At 40.4% G+C, this 23,514-nt stretch overlaps 1 protein-coding gene across 5 annotated transcripts in view; it reads left to right on the top strand.

The window, feature by feature from the left end:
- KCNIP4 (potassium voltage-gated channel interacting protein 4) overlaps positions 1-23,514 on the top strand; it is a 235,952-nt gene that overhangs the window by 138,761 nt on the left and 73,677 nt on the right. Inside the window, exon 2 of one of the 5 annotated variants that reach the window (XM_061191276.1) lies at positions 11,349-11,369. The exons of the other annotated variants lie outside the window; for them this stretch is intronic. Coding sequence (XP_061047259.1) covers positions 11,349-11,369 — 21 coding nt within the window. The remainder of the gene's footprint in view (positions 1-11,348; positions 11,370-23,514) is intronic. 5 annotated transcript variants of the gene reach the window in all.

Genomic DNA, 23,514 nt, shown 5'->3' with positions numbered 1-23,514 from the left:
TTTCTTAATTGTTTTGGGTTTGTTATTGTAGGTCTTTTCCTTCCTAGAGAAGTTCTTTTAGGATTTTTTGCAAAGCTGGTTTTTTGGTGCTGAATTCTCTTAGCTTTTGCTTGTCTACAAAGGTTGTAATTTCTCCGTTGAATCTGAGTGAGATCCTTGCTGGGTAGAGTAATCTTGGTTGCAGGTTTTTCTCTTTCATCACTTTAAATACGTCCTGCCACTCCCTTCTGGCTTGGAGAGTTTCTGCTGAAAGACCAGATGTTAACTTTATGGGGATTCCCTTGTATGTTATTTGTTGCTTTTCCCTTGCTGCTTTTAATATTTTTTCTTTGTACTTAATTTTTGATAGTTTGATTAATATGTGTCTTTGTGTGTTTCTCCTTGGATTTATCCTGTATGGGACTCTCTGTGCTTCCTGGATTTGATTGACTATTTCCTTTCCCATATTAGGCAAATTTTCAAGTGTAATCTCTTCAAATATTTTCTCAGTCCCTTTTTTTCTCTTCTTCTGGGACCCCTATAATTCGAATGTTGGTGCATTTAATGTTGTCCCAGAGGTCTCTGAGACTGTCCTCAATTCTTTTCTCTCTTTTTTCTTTATTCTGCTCTGAAGTAGTTATTTCCACTATTTTATCTTCCAGTTCACTTGTTCATTCTTCTGCCTCAGTTAGTCTGCCATTGATTCCTTCTAGAGAATTTTTTTTTTTTTAAAGGTAGATGCTGGAGTATCTATTTATTTATTTATTTATTATTTATTCATGGCTGTGTTGGGTCTTCATTTCTGTGCGAGGGTCTTCTCTAGTTGTGGCAAGCGGGGGCCACTCTTCATCGCGGTGCATGGGCCCCTCACTATCACGGCCTCTCTTGTTGCGGAGCACAGGCTCCAGAAGCGCAGGCTCAGTAATTGTGGCTCACGGGCCCAGCCGCTCCGCGGCATGTGGGATCCTCCCAGACCAGGGCTCGAACCCATGTCCCCTGCACTAGCAGGCAGATTCTCAACTGCTGTGCCACCAGGGAAGCCCTAGAGAATTTTTAATTTTATTTATTGTGTAGTTCTTCATTGTTTGTTTGCTCTTTAGTTCTTCTAGGTCCTTGTTAAACGTTTCTTGTATTTTCTCCATTCTATTTCCAAGATTTTGGATCATCTTTACTATCATTAGTGTGAATTCTTTTTCAGGCAGACTGCTTATTTCCTCTTCATTTGTTTGGTCTGGTCGGTTTTTACCTTGCTCCTTCATCTGCTGTGTATTTCTCTGTCTTCTCATTTTGCTTAACTTACTGTGTTTGGGGTCTCCTTTTTGCAGGCTGCAGGTTCGTAGTTCCCGTTGTTTTTGGTGTCTGCCCCCAGTGGGTAAGGTTGGTTCAGTGGGTTGTGTAGGCTTCCTGGTGGAGGGGACTGGTGCCTGTGTTCTGGTGGATGAGGCTGGATCTTGTCTTTCTGGTGGGCAGGAATGCATCCGGTGGTGTATTTTGGGGGTGTCTCTGAACTTATGATTTTAGGCAGCCTCTCTGCTAGTGGGTGGGGTTGTGTTCCTGTCTTGCTAGTTGTTTGGCATAGGATGTCCAGCACTGTAGCTTGCTGGTCATTGAGTGGAGCTGGGTCTTAGCATTGAGATGGAGATCTCTGAGAGAGCTTTTGTTGTTTGATATTATGTGGGGCCTGGATGTCTCTGGTGGATCAATATCCTGAACTCGGGTCTCCCACCTCAGAGGCTCAGGCCTGACACCCAGCTGCAGCACTAAGACTCTGTCAGCCACCCAGCTCAGAAGAAAAGGGAGAAAAAAGAAAGAAAAGAAAAGAAAAGAAAAGAAGAGAAGAGAAGAGAAGAGAAAAGAAAAAGTTATTAAAATAAAAAATAAAAAAATATTATTAAAAAAGAAAAAGTAATTAAAAAAAAGAGAAAGAGCAACCAAACCAAAAAACAAATCCAGTTATGATAACAAGTGGTAAAAACTATACTAAAAAATAAATAATAATAATGGACAGACAGAATCCTAGGACAAATGGTAAAAGCAAAGCTATACAGACAAAATCATACAAAGAAGCATACACATACACACTCACAAAAGGAGAAAAAGGAAAAACATATATATATATTTATAAAAAGAAAGGAAGAGAGCAACCAAATCAATAAACAAATCTACCAATGATAATAAGCTCTAAATACTAAACTAAGATAAACATAAAACCAGAAACAAATTAGATGCAGAAAGCAAACCCGATGTCTACAGTTGATCCCCAAGTCCACCACCTCAATTTTGGGATGATTCGTTGTCTATTCAGGTATTCCACAGATGCAGGGTACATCAAGTTGATTGTGGAGATTTAATCCGCTGCTCCTGAGGCTGCTGGGAGAGATTTCCCTTTCTCTTCTTTGTTCACACAGCTCCTGGGGTTCAGCTTTGGATTTGGCCCCGCCTCTGCTTTTAGGTCGCCTGAGGGCATCTGTTCCCCACCCAGACAGGACAGGCTTAAATAGGAGCTGATTAGGGGGCTCTGGCTCACTCAGGCGGGGTGGGGGGGAGAGAGGGACACGGTATGCAGGGCGAGCCTGTGGCGGCAGAGGCCAGCATGACGTTGCAACAGCCTGAGGCGCGCCGTGTGTTCTCCCAGGGAAGTTGTCCCTGGATCACGGGACCCTGGCAGTGGCGGGCTGCATAGGCTCCCGGGAGGGGAGGTGTGGATAGTGACCTGTACTTGCACACAGGCTTCATGATGGCTGCAGCAGCAGCCTTAGCATCTCATGACCGTCTCTGGTGTCCACGCTGATAGCCGCGGCTTGCGCCTTCTCTGGAGCTCATTTAGGCGGTGCTCTGAATCCCATCTCCTCTCGCATCCCAAAACAATCGTCTCTTGCCTCTTAGGCAGTTCCAGACTTTCTCCCGAACTCCCTCCCGGCTAGCTGTGGCGCACTAGCCCCCTTCAGGCTGTGTTCACGCAGCCAACCCCAGTCCTCTCCCTGGGATCTGAACTCTGAATCTGGAGCCTCAGCTCCCAGCCCCCACCTACCCCGGTGGGGAGCAGACAAGCCTCTCAGGCTGGTGAGTGCTGGTCCGTACCGATCCTCTGTGCAGGAATCTGTCCGCTTTGCCCTCTGCACCCCTGTTGCTGCACTCTCCTCCGTGGCTCCAAAGCTTCCCTCCCGCCACCCCCAAAATCTCCATCCCCCCCGACCCCCCGTCTCTGCCAGTGAAGGGGTTTCCTAGTGTGTGGAAACCTTTCCTCCTTCACAGCTCCCTCCCACTGGTGCAGGTCCCGTTCCTATTCTTTTGTCTCTGTTTATTCTTTTTTTTTTGCCCTACCCAGGTACGTGGGGAGTTTCTTGCCTTTTGGGAAGTCTGAGGTCTTCTGCCAGCGTTCAGTAGGTGTTCTGTAGGAGTTGTTCCACATGTAGATGTATTTCTGATGTATTTGTGGGGAGGAAGGTGATCTCCACATCTTACTCCTCCGCCATCTTGAAGCTATCCCCCTCGGAGTTATTCTTGAGGCTTTTGTAAACTGACTGTATGACCTTCAGTAAATCACTTCATCTCTGGCAGCTTCTGTTTCCCTGTCAGCAAATTAGGGATTAAGATCTTCCTTTCCAATCATGAAGGGAGGTTGGTAATAAATGGTTTTGTTCTGCTCTTGAAAGAGTCAGATAAAAGTCTTCCTTAAGTGCAAAGTATTACTCAGGTACTCTAGAATCTAGGTAGAAGAACAGAGTTAAAGTGTTCCTATGCCCTAGCAGAGTTTTCTATCAGACTTCCAAGAAGCACGGCTTTCTGAGGAGAAGGTTGTCTATAGGTCTAAGCAGATAAACATGGCAGCCCTCTGAATCCCAGGGGCTGGAGTGGTGCACATGCTCTCCTGGGCTTGAACCTTTCAACTACCATTTCTTACCTTGAGCAAGTAGTTTAGCTTCTCAGGATATCAAATTTTCATTTGAAGACTTAGGATTTTAATACTGATGTAGATGAGAAGAGGATGAGAAATGTTTTGCATAATCCCTTTCATTTAGAGTGTGAAAAATAGACATTAGAGCCCTTCAGTTTTTTCCTCTCATTCTTCTAAGTACAAAAGTAACTAAAATTCATAAGGAAGATCATGATGTCATCTTGAAGTATATGGCCTTAAGCATGAGTTTACATTACATATATTCTGTGGCAATTGGATGCTTCTTGGTTTATTTGTTTCTTTTTTATCTTAACCTAATTAAGTGCCATGCGAAACATTTGAAATCTCACTAGGGGTGTAAATTGAGATATGTAAGTGTCCTATATACAGTCAACTCCCCATTCCACCTTGCTGGAGGTAACTACTCTTAATATTCTTCTTTATTCTCCTAGATACTTTTTATAGGCATGTATTTATGTGTGTGTGGCTGGGGCAGGGGGAGTTTCTTTTGTTTGGGTTATTTTGTTTTGTTTTGTTAACTTTTTATTTTACATTAGAGTATAGTTGATTAACAGTGTTGTGTTAGTTTCAGGTGTACAGCAAAGTGATTCAGTTATACATGTACAGATTCTTTTGACATATATCCTACAGATAAATAATTTTTAGTTGACAATGAGCAAGTAATCGTCAGCATTTAACTTTACTTTCAAATAACCATTACACCTATGTTGATCAGGAATTCCCTGTTTTGGGACACTGCGATCTAGTGGGTTGACACTCCAAATCTCAGCCTCCTCTTTGTTTGCTTGGGAATCCCCATAGGAAAGGCAGCAGTTTAAGCACTGCCGTCTACTCCATCCTTGTTACAAAGAGGAATTTACCCTTGAAGGCTTTACCAACCCTTCCCCTCACCAAGACCTACCACTCCCCCTCTCCCTCTACCAAAAAAAAAAAAAAAAAGAGAGAGAGAGAGAGAGACAAAGAGAGAGAGAGAAAGGAAAACCTCAAGAAAAAAAGGAAGTAAAAGTACACTGAAGACCCTAATTTTTGTTTGATCTATGAGCTTCCTGAAGACCAAGTTGTGAGCATGATTCGTCTCAATATTCTCCACTCCCAATTCCAGGCATCTGGCTCATGGTACCACTCAGTATTTGATTTTGGGATTAAAGTACTAGACCCTAATCACAGATCAAAGTCATCCTGCATCATCCATATAATGCCTAACTTTTAAAATTGTTTTTACTTTCATTAAGTGAAATATGTATGCAGGATACTTAACTCATCTTTACCTCCTGAACCTGTCTTTTCTCAATAAATGTTACCTCCACTCATCCAGTCACCTAGAAACTCAGATGTCTTCCTGGATTCTTCCCTTAGAATCTCCTGCATCTAACTATTCTAGAAGCTTGGTCAATTTGCCATTCTTTGTATCTCTCATATCTACGCCTTCCTTTCGCTCTACACTGCCATTTCCCCTCACACACAGAGGCCATCTCTCACCTGTATGACCATACAGCCTCCCAGTCTCCTGGCCAACCTTGCAAGCAGACCTTTCTAAGGACAGCAGTCTCAGTCCTGAAATGGTAACTCATCCCTACACAAAACTGCACATATTCTGGAGTAAAATGTCAATGTGACTAGATTCCAGTTCTGGTTACCACTGGGCAAGATACTTGACCGCTATGGGCTTCACTTATGTCATCTGCAAAACTGGAGAAGCAGCATCTCACAGATATTTTGCAAAGATAATGGATGTAAAGCACAGAGCACAGAACCTGTCTCATGATAACACTCCAAATGTAGCTATTATGATTATTACTCCCATTAACATTATTATCATTAGCACCACTGTCGTCATGCTGCTTCTCTGAATCATGTTACTGTCTAGAAGCTTTTTCTTAAAATGTCTTTGCCCACACCCTTCCCTAAGGACACACTGGGAAATAGTGCTCTTTGTTTTTGTTTGATTTTACTCTGTCTTTTGAATTCTTGGGGAAACTGACCTAGTATTTCTCCTAATGACTTCCTGACTGAGATTTTGTGAAAATCAATAGAGATAACATAAGTTGTGATGTTTTAAACATAAAATGCTACCTAGAGATGCAGGTAATTTAAAAAAACAACTTACATAAAAACAACCCTCATAGAAAGCAAACATTCCCTAGAAGCACTTCTAAAATCTTCTAAATTTTTATCCATTTACCCACAACAATGCTGTAAGTAAGATCAAATTTTATTTTTCTCTCAAGTCACAGGTGGGTTGGTCCAGGCTGATGGGGCAGTTCTGCTCCATCAGGGCATTCAGGGATCCAGATTCCTTCTAGCACATTGCCCTGCATCCCTTGGCTAGGCTACTGGCCCCATGTGCATTGTGCAAACTAGGTCATTTTCATGTTAATGTCCTGAGGGGAGGTGAAAGAGACATAGACCAGAGGCACATGGTTGTCCCAAGTTAGAGATAACACATAGGTTTTATATATGTATATATACATATGACTTTCATTTACATCCCATGGGCTCACTAGTCACCTAAGCTGCCAGGGGAAGCTAGGAAATGTAGTCTCTACCTGGACAGCAGTGTATGTTGATAGAGGGAGAATCTGGATTAGCAGACCAACCAGTACTCTGCAAAAATCAATAAAACTTCCTTCTACTGAATTTTTCTAGAGAATCATACAGATTTCTTAAGTTAGTTCAATTCATCCTCCTGAGGCAAATTTTTTTAGTCTGGGAGTAATGTGTCTACTGACCTCAAACTCACATATCCCTTGAGGGATCAAGATTTGTTAAAAATAATAATAATGTCTCTGTCTTCTGAATGCTTCGAGCCTTGCTACTTCCCTTAGCATTATATCAGAAACGCATACATAGCAAGTTCAAAAGCTGCTTCCTCTAAGGATCTGTGAATACAATTTGTTGTACATGGAGCCAAGTGTTCACAGCACAGAACCCAACACAGGGTGGTGGTGAGATGCTGTGTGGATCAACTTTAACAGCATTACTCCTTCATATTCTTTTTGGAAGCACTAACTGGTTCACACAAATACATCACTGGGAACCCAATAAATAATGTTTCAGATTCAGTACATGCTCCCTAAAGAGCCTGCTGTGCAACTTTAGACGTTTTGTGGCTAAAACTAACAATAAATCCGGGACAACATTCATCACTGCAAGCTCCTGGCAGTGAACCTACCCCATAAAGTCAGATCCTTTTCCATTTTTTACAATTCCACTTCAACGTGTTCATTAATATAAGCCTAACTGACAATTATTCCAGTGACCCTGGCAGGCGTTCAAATCCTCATTAAAATGAAATAAGTTGCCAAAACTTTGTCTTTTCAATGCTACATTTGAGTTGAGTGTATTAGACTATAAATCCTCTTAAATCTGTGTTGAATAATTTAACTTGAGGGAAATACAAAGAAATGTGTCAAAAGAAAATGTGATAGAATCAGTAATTTCCTTATCTATGCACATTCTAATGAATTATGCTTAATTTATGACATTCTAACGCCCATAGAATTTTAGGAGATTGAGTCGAAACTTCACATCTCAAGCTCCTCCTGGCTGTGAATACTTCCCACAAACATATATGGAACACCCATCCTTTACTGAATACTCACTATATGCCAAGTACTTTGATAATATTGGATATATATTTATGAATAAAAGAGAATTGTCCTCAACTCATAGACACTAGAGTTTGGTGTAGAAAGTGTATAATTAATAAGAAAGGGTAAAATAATTAAGTGCCAACTGTGGTATATTTAATGAAGGAAAAGGACAGAATTCTGTGAGTGAGATTCATGTGGACACAGGGGACCTAGAAGGTATGATGGTTAATTTTTACTTGTTGACTGAGTTAGGCCTTGGTTCCTGGTTGTTTAGTCAAACATCAGTCTAGATGTTGCTGTGAAGCTATTTTTGTAGGTGTGATTAACCTTGTAGGTGTAAGTAAAGGAGATGACCCTCGATAATCTGGTTAACATCACCCAATCGATTGAAGGCCTTAGGAACAAAATCTGAGGTTTCCCAGAGAAGAAGGAATTCTGCCTCAAGACTGTAACAGAGAGTTTCCAGCCTACCAGCCTGCCCTACAGATTTCAGACTTGCCAGTCCCACAATCCCATGAACTAATTCCTTAAAATCCTCTCTCTCTCTCACACACGTGAACACAGCTCTGTTTCTCTGAATGGCTCTAACTCAGTGGTCCCCAACCTTTTTGGCACCAGGGACCGGTTTTATGGAAGACAATTTTTCCACAGACCGGGGGCGGGAGTGGGGGATGGTTCAGGCGGTAATGCGAGCAATGGGGAGCGATGGGGAGCGATGGGGAGCGATGGGGGGCGGCAGATGAAGCTTAGCTCGCTCACCCGCCGCTCACCTCCTGCTGTGCGGCCCGGTTCCTGACAGGCTGCTGACCGGTACTGGTCCACAGCCCCGGTGTTGGGGACCCCTGCTCTAACTGATACAGAAAGCCTTTCTTAAGTCCAGGTGTTTTATGTCATCCCTAAAGAGAGAACCACTCACGAAACCAGCAAGGATAAAGTGATCCCCAGTTGAAGAAACAGCAAGTATGAACGTCCTAAGACAAGAAAGGGGAGATTAACATGACTGAGGTTGAAGGAGAGAGGGATTTATAAGATGAGGCCATCGGGGGGCATGGGACAAGTCACACAGAGCCTTGTAGGCTAGATTGTGCAGAGTGTGGTAAGAAGCCATTGATAGTTTAAGTAGGGGAGTAACATGACCTGTGTTTTGGCAGATAAGGGGTTTGGTCAAGGAGGAAGGATGAAGAAGAGGAAAGCAGTAAGGAAGATATTGCAGGAGTCTAGCCAAAATATAATGGTGACTTGGACTAAAAATTGTGGTATTTGAGATGTAAATGAGTGAAAGAGTTTGATCTGTATTTTGGAAATAAAAATGATAGAATTTGATGATGGATTGGAAGTGACCAGTAGAGAAAGAGAAACAGTACGGATGATGCCAAACTTTCTGACTTAAGCAAATAGACAGATATGGAAGCCGTTTGCTAAGACACAGAAAACAGGGAGAAAAAATGCTGAGTGGGAATGGGGTGTTAAGAGTCAGGGGTCAAAAGTTCAGATTTAGTCTCATAAAGTTTTATAAGTTACTGTGGTTGGATATATGATTACAGAGCTAAGAGAGGAATTTTGGGCTGAAGGTATAAATTTAAGAGTCACCAGCATACAAGGTCATGAGAATGGATGATTAGTAAAAATTATAGTGAAACTAACATGTATTGAGTACATACGGTGAAATAAGCTCTGTTCAATGTACTTTAGAGGTAATTAATTGCCTTCATTCTCTTAGCAGCCCTATAAAGTAAACTTTTTAAATAAAGAAACTGAAGCACAGAATGGTTAAGTGACTTTCCCAGGGTCACACAGCTAGGAATGAACAAGTCTGGAATTTGAACCAACGTACTCTAGCTGCAGAGTCCATGCTTTTAACCATTGGGAATGACTGAAAAGAGAAAAGAGAGGAGGATTCAGCCTTGGGGTGTGGGAAACTCTGACATTTAGAAGATCAGTAAAGGAAATGAGGCAGAGACAGCAAAAAAAAATACTGAGGAAGAACAGAGATATGTGAGTAAAGCCAGGAGAATGTGAGATCACATCAGCCTAGACACCATACTCCTCCAAGAAGTAAGAAATGTGTTGACTGATGCTAAGCGGGCAAGCAAGAAAGCAAGATAAGAATGGAGAAGTGTCTATATCAGTTAGCGCTCTTGGATGGTAAGCAACAGAATCCTAGCCTGCTTAACAAGAGGGAAAAACAGAAGTCTTTGGAAGGATCTAGGGCAGCTCACAGAACTGAATGAAGACACAAGCACCCAAGCCCTGTAGAGAGAAGCACTGGGGAAGCTCCAGGGAGAGTCAGGAGTAAACTAATGATGGTGGCCACAGTATTCACTGAACTACAACTACATCTCTTTCAAACACCCCTCATTCTCTATGTTGAAGCCATGTTGGGCTCCTTTCAGTTTCCTAGGCACAAGTTCTTTCCAGAGAAATAATCAAATTCTGACCCCTGCAGGAGGAAATGTGGAGGCAGGGTCTCTGCTTGGCTGGGAGAGTTGGGAGCACAAAACTGTGCCTGCCAGCTTTTCCTGCCTTTGGGCTGCCTTCTCCTCTTCTCCCAAAATCTTGTCTACAGGTTACATTTTTTTTTAACATCTTTGGGAAAAAATAACTTGCGGTGAGGAACTTCTGGTTCTTTCTACTCTTACAGCCTTTTCACATGTTAGTTTCTGGGACACACTTTCCCTATTATTTAGTAGGCATGGTTCTTCCTATGGCTTTCAATAGCATCTTAAATCTTGCCTCCCCTGATCACATGTCTACGTATCACATGTCTGTGTAGGTCAAATCACTACTCCCAGATACACTCTATCACTGCACCCAGTTTGTTCCTTTCTCAGCATTTATCATCATCGGTAATAATAAATTAACTTGTTTATTTGTTTTCTGAATCCCAATGAGATGGGATATTAATGACGGCAGGGCCACTGATGTTTGTGTCACCCACTTATACTCAGTACCCAGTACTTTCCCTGGGACAGAATAGGTTTTTGATGGGTACTTGTTGCTTGAATAAATGAATATGTTCAAGACACCTCAGATAACTCCCTCCTTAACCATGAACAGGGCTGTGGGCACTCTGTAAAGGGCCCCTGGGGCTAAATCTCAGCCTCAGGGGATTCCTCTTGGCTAATTCTTCCCTTTAGAACCTGCTTACCACGTTATGGTATCTCTGGTCTCCGTTCCTTGTTTCTGGATTCTTTTCCAACCTTTTAGTTGAACTCTCTGTGGAGATCTAGATTCTGGATCCCCTCACAAGCTATCTTCCAGGTATTCTTGGATCCCAGGACCTGTAGCCCTGCACAGGACACACCCTTCCCTTCACCAAACACCTAGTTTAGGGGTGCTTCTCTGGCTCTATGTGTCTGCAAAAAGGTTTGGAACAAGGAGATACAAAGATTAAGGAAACAATTCTCTGTCTTCAAATGCTTTACAAGCTAATTACAAAATAAGCTTCGAGTCTAAAAATCTATCTGCAAATAAGAAATACTTTTAAAACACCATTTGTGAGCATTACCTCATTGTAATTGAGGTTAGCAACTTTGAGAAAAGAGTTAATATTTGAGCCAGTCTGATCAAGTTAATCACCATAAAAATTAATTTGCATAAATGACCAATTTACATGGCACCAAACCATGTTAGAGAAATGGGTAGAAATATATCAGAGTTAATAGGTTATGGAAAACTTCAGGAATGGAAGGGCAAAGCTGGAGAACTAGCAGGGGGCAAATATGACCCATAAAGATTTTGAGAGGGGCTTCCCTGGTGGCGCAGTGGTTGAGAATCTGCCTGCCAATGCAGGGGACACGGGTTTGAGCCCTGGTCTGGGAGGATCCCACATGCTGTGGAGCAACTAGGCCCGTGAGCCACAACTACTGAGCCTGCGCGTCTGGAGCCTGTGCTCCGCAACAAGAGAGGCCGCGATAGAGGCGCGCGCACCGCGATGAAGAGAGGCCCCCACTTGCCGCAACTGGAGAAAGCCCTTGCACAGAAACGAAGACCCAACACAGCCGTAAGTAAATAAATAAATAAAATTTAAAAAAAAAAAAAAAAAAAAAAAAAAGACGTTAGAACATCATAAGACACTTAAAAAAAAAAAAAAAAAAAAAAAGATTTTGAGAATCATCATTGAAATACCTTAAGGGGAAAAGAGAGAATCATGTCACCAAATAAGGTGTGTTGTTAATATGTTAATAAAGCTTGATGTATAGTGTGCACTAAACATTATCTTAAAATGCTTTAACATACATTAGGTTATATCATTTCAAAGCCATATCAAGGGAAATATTAACATTTTGTGAAAGAGGAAATAAGGAGCAGCACATTTGTAAGAATAACCCAGAATCACAAGCTATTTGGTGACAGAACCAGGACTCAGACATAGTTTTGGCTTTTTTGTCAGTTTCATTTTGTCACAGCAACATCTACTCACCATAATAAAAGAAATGGTGCCTTTAAAAACCGCTGAGGCGCATGACAGGACCATTTCACTTGAACAGATAAAGTTACTTCAGAAGATTAACTCAGCCTCTTGACCCCTTCCTTCTACTATTCAAAGACCCTTGTTTAACAAACAGAAATGTACAGGAGTTCAAATATCACCTACCAAATGATTCAAGCTAATGGATCTTATTTTTTAAGCATTCAAATAGGTCAAAAAGAGAATAAGCAAACCCTTTTTCTCCCCCAACGTGAATTTTAAACCCCTCTAGGTAGGCCCATGTACAAACGAATTTCTATTCTCATTTTTAATATATCGCCTATTGATCATCAAAAAATTCTGAAGGAAACTTGCATAAAACATGTATAATATGACCAGTATAACATATATTATAGATTCCATAACATTAAGGAAAGGAGAAAACTTAATTTTCCAAAACTGTAGGCCAAGAGAGGAACTGCTATTTGACATCACATTTAGTCATTAACTTCTTGGAAGCAAGTTATTCAGCCTTTTTTTTTTTTTTTTTTTTGAACTGGCTTTGCATAAATGCGCAATGACACTTTCTCTTATTATTATTTTTTTTTTCTTTTTAGGACCTCTCAGCATGGTTCCTAGTTATAGCCCTTCAACTTTAGGCAGTTATCTAGTTATTTAGTCTAAACATTTAGCTTTCTAAACATTATTCTCTGTCTTGTCCCAAAAAGAGATCATAAAAAGATTTGTTGAAATATCTAGAAAAAAGAAAGAACATAAAATATTCCAGGCAGTAATTTAGTTCCTTATCACCAAGAAAGTAAATAACATAACTTCTGCAGTTAAAATCCATGTTTGGATCATCTTACCAAAAATGTGGTCCAATACAGAGCTCTTTATGAAAAAAACAAAAACAAAAACAAAAACACCTAACTAGGGCTTCCCTGGTGGCGCAGTGGTTGAGAATCTGCCTGCCGATGCAGGGGACACGGGTTCGAGCCCTGGTCTGGGAAGATCCCACATGCCGCGGAGCAGCTGGGCCCGTGAGCCACAATTACTGAGCCTGCGCGTCTGGAGCCTGTGCTCCGCAACAAGAGAGGCCGCGACAGTGAGAGGCCCGCGCACCGCGATGAAGAGTGGCCCCCGCTCACCGCAACTAGAGAAAGCCCTCGCACAGAAACGAAGACCCAACACAGCCATAAATAAATAAATAAATAAATAAACCCAAAGTTTAAAAAAAAAAACAAAAACACCTAACTAAACATTATTTGACATAAACAAATTCCAGGAAAGGGTATGATTAGTCCCTTTGTGGTGCATTGTTACAGCTCGTGGTCTGTAATTATGTCAGGACTCTGAGTCCCCATATGTTATCCATGGTGACTGGAAGTGGGGTAGGCAATACTGTTTTTCATGGAACTAATTGTTGATTAAACACATTTTAATACGCCATACGCAACTGAGCAATTTACTGCTTGTCAGCGCAGAATCAAGGCACCGTGTAATCTGTGCAATGAAGCAAATGCTAATCATGCCTACTTGGTTTCTTCTGGAACTCCACATAAAACCTCATATTAGTTCCCTAATGGAAGGCAAGCCTATTACTGAACACACTTTGTATTATCATGAATAAGTGCTACTGATTTATTAGATAGATTGCATTTATTGAAAACGGAATGGAGCGTGCAGTTAATTACTGGTTTTTCCTAATTAATTAGAGTTTTATGTGACTAGAATATTCTTCAGCTGATCATAGTGCTCTCTGCTAGAGTCAGATGAAGGTGGTATTTGAAGTGAGGCCACCCCCGGCAGCACCCTGCACTGCCCTCCTCCGTGCATCACTAGAACTGGAGATTTAGGGAGGACGTGTGCTTCAGCGCATAGGTGAGGAATTGAGAGCCACCTAATCTTGAATTCCAATCCCAGCTATGACACTTACTAGTCTTTTTACCCTGGGAAATCTCCCTGAACTTCATCTTCCTCATTTGTAAATAGGGATAATATCTCCTCACAACATTGGTGAGGGCTCTAAAAGAAATCATGTGTAAGTGGAGATGTTTATGTGTGGCAGGTCCTGATGCTGAGTTCCCGAACCCTTCCACCGAATAGATCCAACACGAACAAAAATGTCCCATTGTGACACTCTTTGGGTTTTGTGGTAAAGGTAAATTATGCAGTCAGAGCTCTGTTCATATACCATTGAGAACAACTAATCCCACCTTCCCCAAATTTTGCAGAGACAAATACTGAAGACTTGACCTAGGTGATGATTGTTTGTCCTAAAGTCAAATAATTAATGAAATAGCCAATGAAATAATAAATCTCTGCCTTCTTTGCCTTCAGACCTTGTCTTCCACCTCTCAAGTCAGGGTTCTTTCTACTCTACCAAACCACCTGTGGAACTTTAATTCACCTTGTCCATACCACATACCAAATCATGAAATCTTCAACCAGCAACTCACACATATTTATTGAGTTTCTGCAGAAGATGGACTGCAGTAAACTCTTGGAAAGTGGATAGTAAGCAAATAGACATGATTCTTGCCCTCAGGCAGTAAAGGGACCATGTAATTTGTTATTTATTTTTCTACATTATGACCATAGAGCCTGGACCAACTATTGCATGTGTGACATTTTTGGGGGCAGACTGATCATAAAAGAGGTTTAGAAACTTCCCAAGGTCATACAGCTAATTAGTAGCTGAGATAGAATTGTAACAGACACATTTGAGCTTCCATCTCAAAATCCCAGCCTACTATCCAATAAGAACACACAGAATGTCTCTTAAGAAATAGAGTGAAAATAAATTTTAAAAAACATCTTGGCCCTGAACAAAGGGAATTTTCAGCTCTTTTGTATGACAACTAGGTAGAACCAGAATCTATAATTCTAGCAAGACTGCCCTAGGGTGAACTGTTGATATGCAGGTACCATATGAAATTCCAAATTCCATGTAAAGAAGTTTATAAGATAGAGAAGCAGCCTAATGTAAGGGTAAAGAGCATAGACTCCAGAGTCAGACTGCCTGCGTTCACATCCTGATTCTGCTACTTACTTACTCGTGGACTTGAAGATGTCATTTAGCCTCTCTGTATCTCTCAACTCCTGTTCAAAGATAACTCTGACCTTTTTGTCTAAACAATCAGAAGAATGAATTGACGCTTTAAAACACTGAAGGAGGACCATATTTGGAGAGGAGCCCCATGTTGTTTAAGGATTTAGGATGCCTGGTAGTCATCCAAGGAGAGTTATGGGGTAGGCAGTAGCATATATATGTCTAGAGTTCAAGGGGAGAGGTCCAGGCTGGGAAATAAGCATCAGTGACCTCAATATCTAAATCATATTTATCTCCATGAGACTAGTTGAGATCACCAAGGGAACAAGCCCAAAATAGGTCAGATTTATGTTTTAGAAATGTCACTCTGACAGAGCAGAGTAAGAAGAATGAGAATAGGGGCTGTTAGGCCAGCTTGAAACCTACTGCAGTGGTTCAAGCTTGACATAAGCAACGATGATAAACATCAGCAGTAACCATGGTAATAACAAAAATGAATTGTAATGCAATGGAATCATAATGAAAAATGAATACAATACCAGTTACAGTAAAAATACAGCAAAAAGGCTGCAAGGGCCAGGCCCCTCCTCTTATTTCTGTGATCTAAAGACAAAGAAGGCAGAGATTAATTTGTCTGTTGGAATTTGTGCCACTGCCCCAATGAGGGAAGACTGGACTCTCACCTTTAACTCATAAAAGACAAATTTCACAATCTTTTAAAGATGAGCTCTCACATATTTTTAGGATATGTACTCTAATCCCTTAGATTTTGCCTTCACTCCACCCCTGCCCTCACCAACACAACCACCTAGAGACAATTACAAAAGAGGCAGTCAGGGAAGTTTCTGACATTTACTTTCTTTAGGATACTGTCTCCTTCCCAGAAAGTTTGGACATTAGAAAAGCCTGTTTTTCTCATTTCTCAGCATTCTCTTCTTCCAAGTGCCTAATTATAATTCTTTATTCCTTGTGTCCACCATTCATAAATCACAAATCTATATGTGTGCAGAGGTGGGTATAGGGCTGGGCGTGTTTCTGTGTATGTATTAAAATTCAGTGAACAAGGTGCATAAGAAAATAAAGAACAAAATAAAAGAAACTGGAGCATATGTTGCTTAGAAAACAAAAGGAGTAAAAGCGGACTGGTGATTCAGCTTTGGGAATACATTTACTGGAGTTTCAATTAGGATGCAGAGAAATGGGTAAACTGGACAATTTCAAGTCTTCTACCTGTTGATGAAGACGATCCTGATTTTATTTACTATTGGGCCAACGTACATCACTGAATGTTAATCCCCTACAATAATATGGATCTTCTCAAGGAATTACTTAAACTGGCATCCTTTGACTTTCTATATATTTTAAAGTTTCAGATTTGTGACCTTTTCAAGGGATGTACAGAATGTTATTAGGCAGGAGGAAATTGCAGTCTACAATTCTCTCCATTCCACAAATTATTTAAGGTAAATCCAAAGAAAAATAAATATCTTCAGTGGGATCTGCTCATATGTTACATATCACAACTGTATCAGAAGCCGGTGATGTTAGCGGGTTATTTTATTACTCTAATATGAAGTAGCACAGTCTCAGAAGCTAGGTTTGGGTGGGTTTTTTCTTTTTAATTATTTCACATGTCAAATCTAGTTCTATTAAGAGATGTTGATGTGGGGGGTTTGTGTGTGAATTCCAAACAAAAAGGCATGCCTGCAGCATGAAATTGGTACCAGAGCTGGCACAGCTTTACTCTATATGCAGCAATGGCCTCATGTGAAGGATGATTCTATTTGTGAAAATACAAAGCTCTGAATAACGACTAATAGATCTTCACATTGTCCACCAGTCCTATGACTTCTTAGTCAACTCCTGTTAGCTTCAGTATTTGTTTCAATTGGCTATTGCTGCATAACAAACTTCCCTGAAATTTAGTGGTTAAACAACAAGGAAGCATAGAGAGAGTGCTCTAGATTCAGACTTTGGATTCTCATCATTCTTTAAACCAGACAGGGCTCCGGCAGGAAGTTCTTTGGTGTATGCAGTGTCTGGGAAGCTAGAATCTCTTAGAAAGCTTCTTCACTCGCAAATTGATTCCTCAGCAGGGAAGGTTGGAACAATGCAGACTAGTTGAGAATCTCTCTCTCTCCCACGATCTCTTTGCTTGGCTAGTGTTATGTGCTGAATTGTGTCCCCCCAGAAAAATTCATATGTTGAAATTCCAACCCCCCAGTATCTCAGAATGTGACCATATTCAGAGATAAGGTCCTTATAAAAGAGGTGATTAAGTTAAATGAGGACATTAGGATGGAGCCCTAATCCAATATGACTGGTGCCCTTATAAGAAGAGGAAGAGACATCAGGGGTGCACGTGCACAGAAAAACAACCCCGTGAAGAGGCAGCAAGAGGGCAGCTACCTGCAAGTCAAGGATAGAAGCTTCAGAGGAAACCACCCTGCCAACACCTTGAACCTGGACTTATAGCTGCCAGAATTGTAAGAAAATAAATTTCTGTTGCTTCAGTCACCCAGCTGGTATTTTATTATTGCAGACCTAACAAAGTAATACAGCTCGTTTGAGTTTTCTCACAATATGCTGATTTCAGAACAGTTGAACACGGTAGCTGGTTTCCAAGAGAGAAGAAACAGAAATCTACCAGTGCTTGTAAACCTTGGCCAGGAATTGGTATAAAATCATATCTGTTGTATCCTGCTGACCAAAGCAAGTCACAAGGTCTGCCCAAATTCAAAGAAATGGGAAATAAATTCTACCTCTTGACATGCGGAGTAGCATTTGCTCACAGGGAGAGGAGAAATTGATGGTGGCCATCAATCGAGATCATCTACCACAGGCTCTATCAAAACTTCCCACTTCTCTTCAGCCCCTCTATTAAACATCTCTCCTGTTCACTTTTAGATTTTGATTCCTACTTCAGTACACTGACACCGTCTAGTGTTAAAACTCACAGTTTTCTACCTCTCTACTACAATCACACAGTAATATCCATTATTTCTTTTGCTCCTTTCCTCCAGGCTTTAATAGGAAAGAATTTTCTTTCTACTCAAAGTTAATTCATGTACCTGGACCCTAAAGTGTTCTTCATTCCAAGACATTTTCCTGCAGTCATCACTTTCTCTTTTGAGTCTGGAACTGCCACCTATCAACTCCTTCCTCATAGGCAAACAGCTTTCCTGGTCCCAATGTATCTCCCACCATGGGGCAGAGTTTTCCAAAGTGTGCTCTACTGTGATATTACTCTTTTCCTCTCCTCATCAGAAGCTTTGGAAGTAGGATTTACTCTCCTTATCTTCACATCATTACCTAAGATTAGTTTCTCAACACTCTACAATATGGTTTCTATCCCTAATGTCTCCCTGAAACTGCCCTGAATAAATTTTTTAAAATAGCCTGCTATTTTAAAAATACAATGGAAGCTTTTCAATATTTACCATATTGGACATGTCACATCATAGAATAGATATCTCCTCCTTGAAAATATTTTCTACTTTCTTGGTTTCTCTTGTGTTCTTTCTGTCTCTCTAATCCAGAATTCTTTCATCTTCAAGGGTTTCTTTTTCCTACACACATCTATTAAACATTGCTTTTCCTTGGAATTTTGTTCTTGACCAATTGTTCTTTTTAATTTTCATTCTGCTAAGAGGAGCACATCCATGTTCATGGAACCATCTACCATCTACGCCAATAAATCTCAAATCAGTCTCACCAGCCCACATCTCACTCAAGCTGTCCAATTATCTACTTGTCACATCTGCCTAACTCTGGCATAGGCCCTCTGAATTCAATATGTACAAACTAAACATGCCATTTTTCATACCCTGAAACTGCATTTTTCTCTTGCATTTTCTGTCTTTTAGGGTCCTTGATTTTCTACCCAATTACTCAGCCTAGAAATCTGGGATCATCCTTGATCCTTTCTTTTCCTTAGTGACCCATATCCAATCAGCCATCAAGTTCTGTCAGATTTTGTTTTCTCAGATTTATCCCCTCCTCTTCAGCCCAGTCCTTCATGCCACAGCTCAAGCCTACATCATCTGTCTTATGAAATGGTCAAAAATGTTCTAATCAGCGTCCATGCCTCTATCTTCTACTCAGACTTTCGTCTCCATCCCAACACCAGATCTTTCAAATAAAACAGAAAACCAACCAGGCAATTCATTACTGAAATTAATTCTTTACTGACTCTATTTTCTGTCAGTGAGACCAAATTTCTCAAGTTCTTGAGCCATGGCATTCTACCTGCTCCTGAAGTTTACCCTGAGGAATGAGACGAGATAGAAAGTCTGAGTCCAACATAGAGTTAGAAGGAAAATACTCTTTAGTTCATGTTGTTATATTTTGCTTTAAAACAAATTAAAATCCTCAGAGCACATGGAATTCAGAAGTCAGTAATTTCAAATATAGGATCTAACCAAATTAAGGGTAATGATATATTTAACTGCGTATCAGTAATTCTTGAGAACTGGATTGTCTGTGGTTATATATCTTTTAAATGCACATTGAGTAGTAACAAGAAGAAAAACAGCAATTATGAAAGCCAATAATACATTACAATTCTACCTATTCTGGAAAAATCTACCTCCAAAGTCATTACACCATGCAACTACAAGACCTCGAAAGGGCCACAAATATTAAACTATTGAAGTATCACATTTCACTTTCTATACAAATGTGCAATTCTAAACCAGGCTGATTTTTGTGCTTTCTCAGTCTGAATTTCATTTTAAGCAAATTAAATTTGCTTTAGGATGCAATTTTACAACAGGAAAAATAACAAATTTTGTCCATTGCGAAGATTAGGAAAAAGTATATATAGATTGTTTGCAGTTTCCAGATGTCTCTTGCATAACCCTTTCTTTGTGCTAGGCAATGTTTCAAGCACTTTACATTAACTGTACAATAATGTTCAACAATAATGTGTCATATTAAATACAAAGCATCGTATATTAATATACACAACACTATGAACTACATACAATTATTATCTCAATTTTACAGATGAGGAAACTCAAGCACAGAGATAATAGAGTTACCTAAGAACACACAGTCAGAGAGCAGCAGAGCTAGATTCAAGTTTAAGCAGTCAGCCCATAATACATGCTCTTAACCACTCTCTATATTTTCTATGTTCTCAAATTTTTTATCTGCTTTCCATTTCCACCCCCCCTACTCAATTTCAAGGGTTTGACTATTGCAATGTCTTAATTAACTTCCTTATTTCTAGTCTCACTATCAGCAATCCATCCACCATGCTTTTGTCAAAGTGATTTTTATAAATAGCAAATCTTCTGATGCTAATTCTGCTTAAATTCTTTAATCACTCTCTTTTCTTTTATGTAGATAAAATTTTAATTCCTTTGCATGACTTTTGAAGTCCTTCAGGATTTGACATTTTCCTGTATTTCCACCCTCATTCCCTGCCACTCTCTGCCTCATATTTTAAGTTCTAGTCCTATGGAACTAGACACCCAACCTTTCCAGAGCATGTGATATGTTCTCTTGCCAAGTTGTAATTCGATTGTTTGAACTCAGGCACTCCATTTATTACTCTGACTCTCAGATGTCTGTGAAGCCTCCTCTGTCCTCCCACACCTCCCAGACCATCCTGTGTACCTCGCTTATGGCGTGGTTACATTGTGTAGATGGTTTATGTGCCCATTTCTTTACCATACTGTTAGGGCAATGCTGTGTCCCTTCACCTTTGAGTCTTCAGTCCTCAGTGAATTTAAGGTAATAAATAGATCAGTGTAGTGTGGTTTGAGTGTTGGCTCTGTCAGTTATTAACAGTGTAACTTTGTTTTCTCAACTGTAAAATGAGATAATGACAGCACCTACATATATTATAAATTGTTTGTGAAGATTAAATGAGATAATATATACATAATGATTAGCCAGGTACCTGACACTTGGTAAATATTCCAAAATATTAGACAGTCTTCCTATGATTATTCTGGGTCATTTAACATCATCGTGTTCATGAAAGTATCATGCATATTTTTCTTTAATTCTGAATCTTAATTTGAATAAGGGCAATGATCCCACTTCATATCTATTGTACATTGAATTTAATTTCCTGACCGGCCTCAAGCCTATTGAGTTAATGTTATAATTGACAGAAACACAAGTAGAGTTTTTCCTGGTGGATGCAGCAACAAGTTCCATCACTGTGGTGCTATAGATGTTCTGCTCAGACTCTGCACTTGGGACATTTGAAAATCAGCCCTTAGTACTTGGAGAAGCTATGCTCTCACTAGACAGCTACTTATGTCAAGAGAATTTCAGCCTCCAAGAATTGTGCCTTCACGCCGCAGTGGTTACGACTCCGTGCTCCCAATGCAGGGGGCCCGGGTTCGATCCCCGGTCAGGGACTAGATCTCACATGCATGCCGCAACTAAGAAGTTCACATGCCACAACTAAGGAGCCCATGTGCCACAACTAAGGAGCTGGTGACCTGCAACTAAGGAGCCCACCTGCCTCAACTAAGACCTAGTGCAACCAAATAAATAAAATAAGTATTTTTTTTTTAAATTTTCTTATAATAAAAAAAAAAAAAGAATTGTGCCTCCACGGGATGGCACAGTTATGAGAGCTGAGTCAATCCACTGACAAGCCACACCAAGGGCTAGAGTCAGCTGCTTCTGAAGAGGATTGCGTTTCTTCTAGTAACTTGGAGAGAAGTGTCATCATATGTGTGTACTAAAATAGCCTGTGTTACCTTTGTCTCAGAGACTTTCATATCTGGTTACAAGTACTGGGATTGATACTACCACAATTACCCCACCACCCTGGCCTTCTGTTATTGAATGCCTGTATCCCCTAAAATTCATATGCTGAAATCCTAGCCCCCAATGTAATGAAATTAGGAGGTGGGGCCTTTGGGAGTTGATTAGGTCATGAGAGTGGAGCAATCAGGAATGAGATTAGTGCCCTTATAAAAAGAGACATGAGAAAGCTTGCCTCCTCTCTCTGCTTTCTAATATGTGAGGATACAACAAGACAGCCAATAAATAGGAAGCAGGTTCTCACCAGACACTGGATCTGCTGGCACCTTGATCTAGGATTCCCAGCTTCCAAAACTGTAAGAAATAAATTCAGTTGTTTAAGCCACCTGGTCTGTGGTATTTTGTTACAGCAGCCTGAAATGTTTAAGATATAGGCTATTTTTGTGAAGGACTCCCCTTTTAGTTTCACCATTTATTTAGTTATTTGACATTTGAAATATCATTTGAACACCTCTGAACCTCAGATTCCCCGTCTCTCAAACTGGGCAAGAAATGTCTCATGCAGCATTGCGATCATTAGAAATTACACTCGTAAAGTATCTTGTACAGCGGAAGCCACATAACTTCTGCCAAATCCGTGGTTCTCAACAGCGATAGGTAGCACTCTTTTCAGTTAATCCTGTGAATATCAACTCAGCATGAATGCATGTACATGGATCTAAAGAGTAACTTCTGTCTTGTTTTGTTGTTTCTGCACAATTCCAATGATTGATTTTATGACCATTTTAACTCATCTGTTCCTTTAATTCTCCCCATAGCCTGCCACCAACCCTCAAAGGAGCCACTGAATGGAAAAGAATAACTTTTCAAAGCAACATCTGATTATATAGCATATATAATAATTTGGTCTTAGATTTTAAAATGCACAGTAATTGCATCATTCAAGTTTATGTTTATTCCAGCATTTTGTGTATATTAGACCCTGGCCAGACAGGTCAAAAGACATCCTAAAAGAGCTTGTACTCAAGGGGGAGAGAAAAATGGTAAAATGAGCTACCAAGATAAGCCACAATAAGACAATAGTAAAGGTAGAATGAAGTGAGAATAATTAAGCTTGCCAGCCCAGGTGAGAAGAGTGAAAAGGGGATCTAGGAAAGGTTATATTTGAATCAAGACTTGAAAGACCACAGAGCATTTTCTAGACAGGGAAGGGGCATTGCAGCCATTGGAAGGACAGGTAACCAGACATGGCAGAATGGGAGCAGCATGGAGTTGGGCTTATGTCAAGTGTGGGACTCATGGTGAGGAGACATCGACTAGCAGCTAAAGAGGGTATTATAGCCACAATATTATGGGGTTTATGCTCATAATAAGGGCTAGGAATTTTTCCTAAAGGCAGAATTTGAAATCTCCTTAGAAACCTGGCTTGAGGTAAAAGCCTCTTTTTACAAAGGGAAGGCTTGGGCTAATTCCACAGGCTCAACGAAGGCTCAGAATTTACTACCAATGCATGTAAACTACACAGTCTCTTATGAACCCTTCTTCCTTTTCTAGTGATTGATTGAACCTCCATGACATGATTTTCTCAGCAAAAGGATTTCCTGACATAATGGTGTCAGTTCATATTCAGAATGAATAAAATATTGACTTGTTTCCTTCTCCATTAAAACTATGTTGAATGCCTCTAAATTACTACTCTCTATTAAACTGGCCTGAACGTCAGAGCATGAACTTTTGTTTCTGTATAGAATTACTTAGACAATCCAATGAGTAAGTCCCACAGGCCAACACAAATTCAATTTCTCAAAGAAACAGAGAAAGGCTAACA

The sequence above is a fragment of the Eubalaena glacialis genome, chromosome 5 (genome assembly GCF_028564815.1).
Source record: "Eubalaena glacialis isolate mEubGla1 chromosome 5, mEubGla1.1.hap2.+ XY, whole genome shotgun sequence".
Lineage (NCBI taxonomy): Eukaryota > Metazoa > Chordata > Mammalia > Artiodactyla > Balaenidae > Eubalaena > Eubalaena glacialis.
This window is presented reverse-complemented; position numbering and strand designations above follow the sequence as displayed.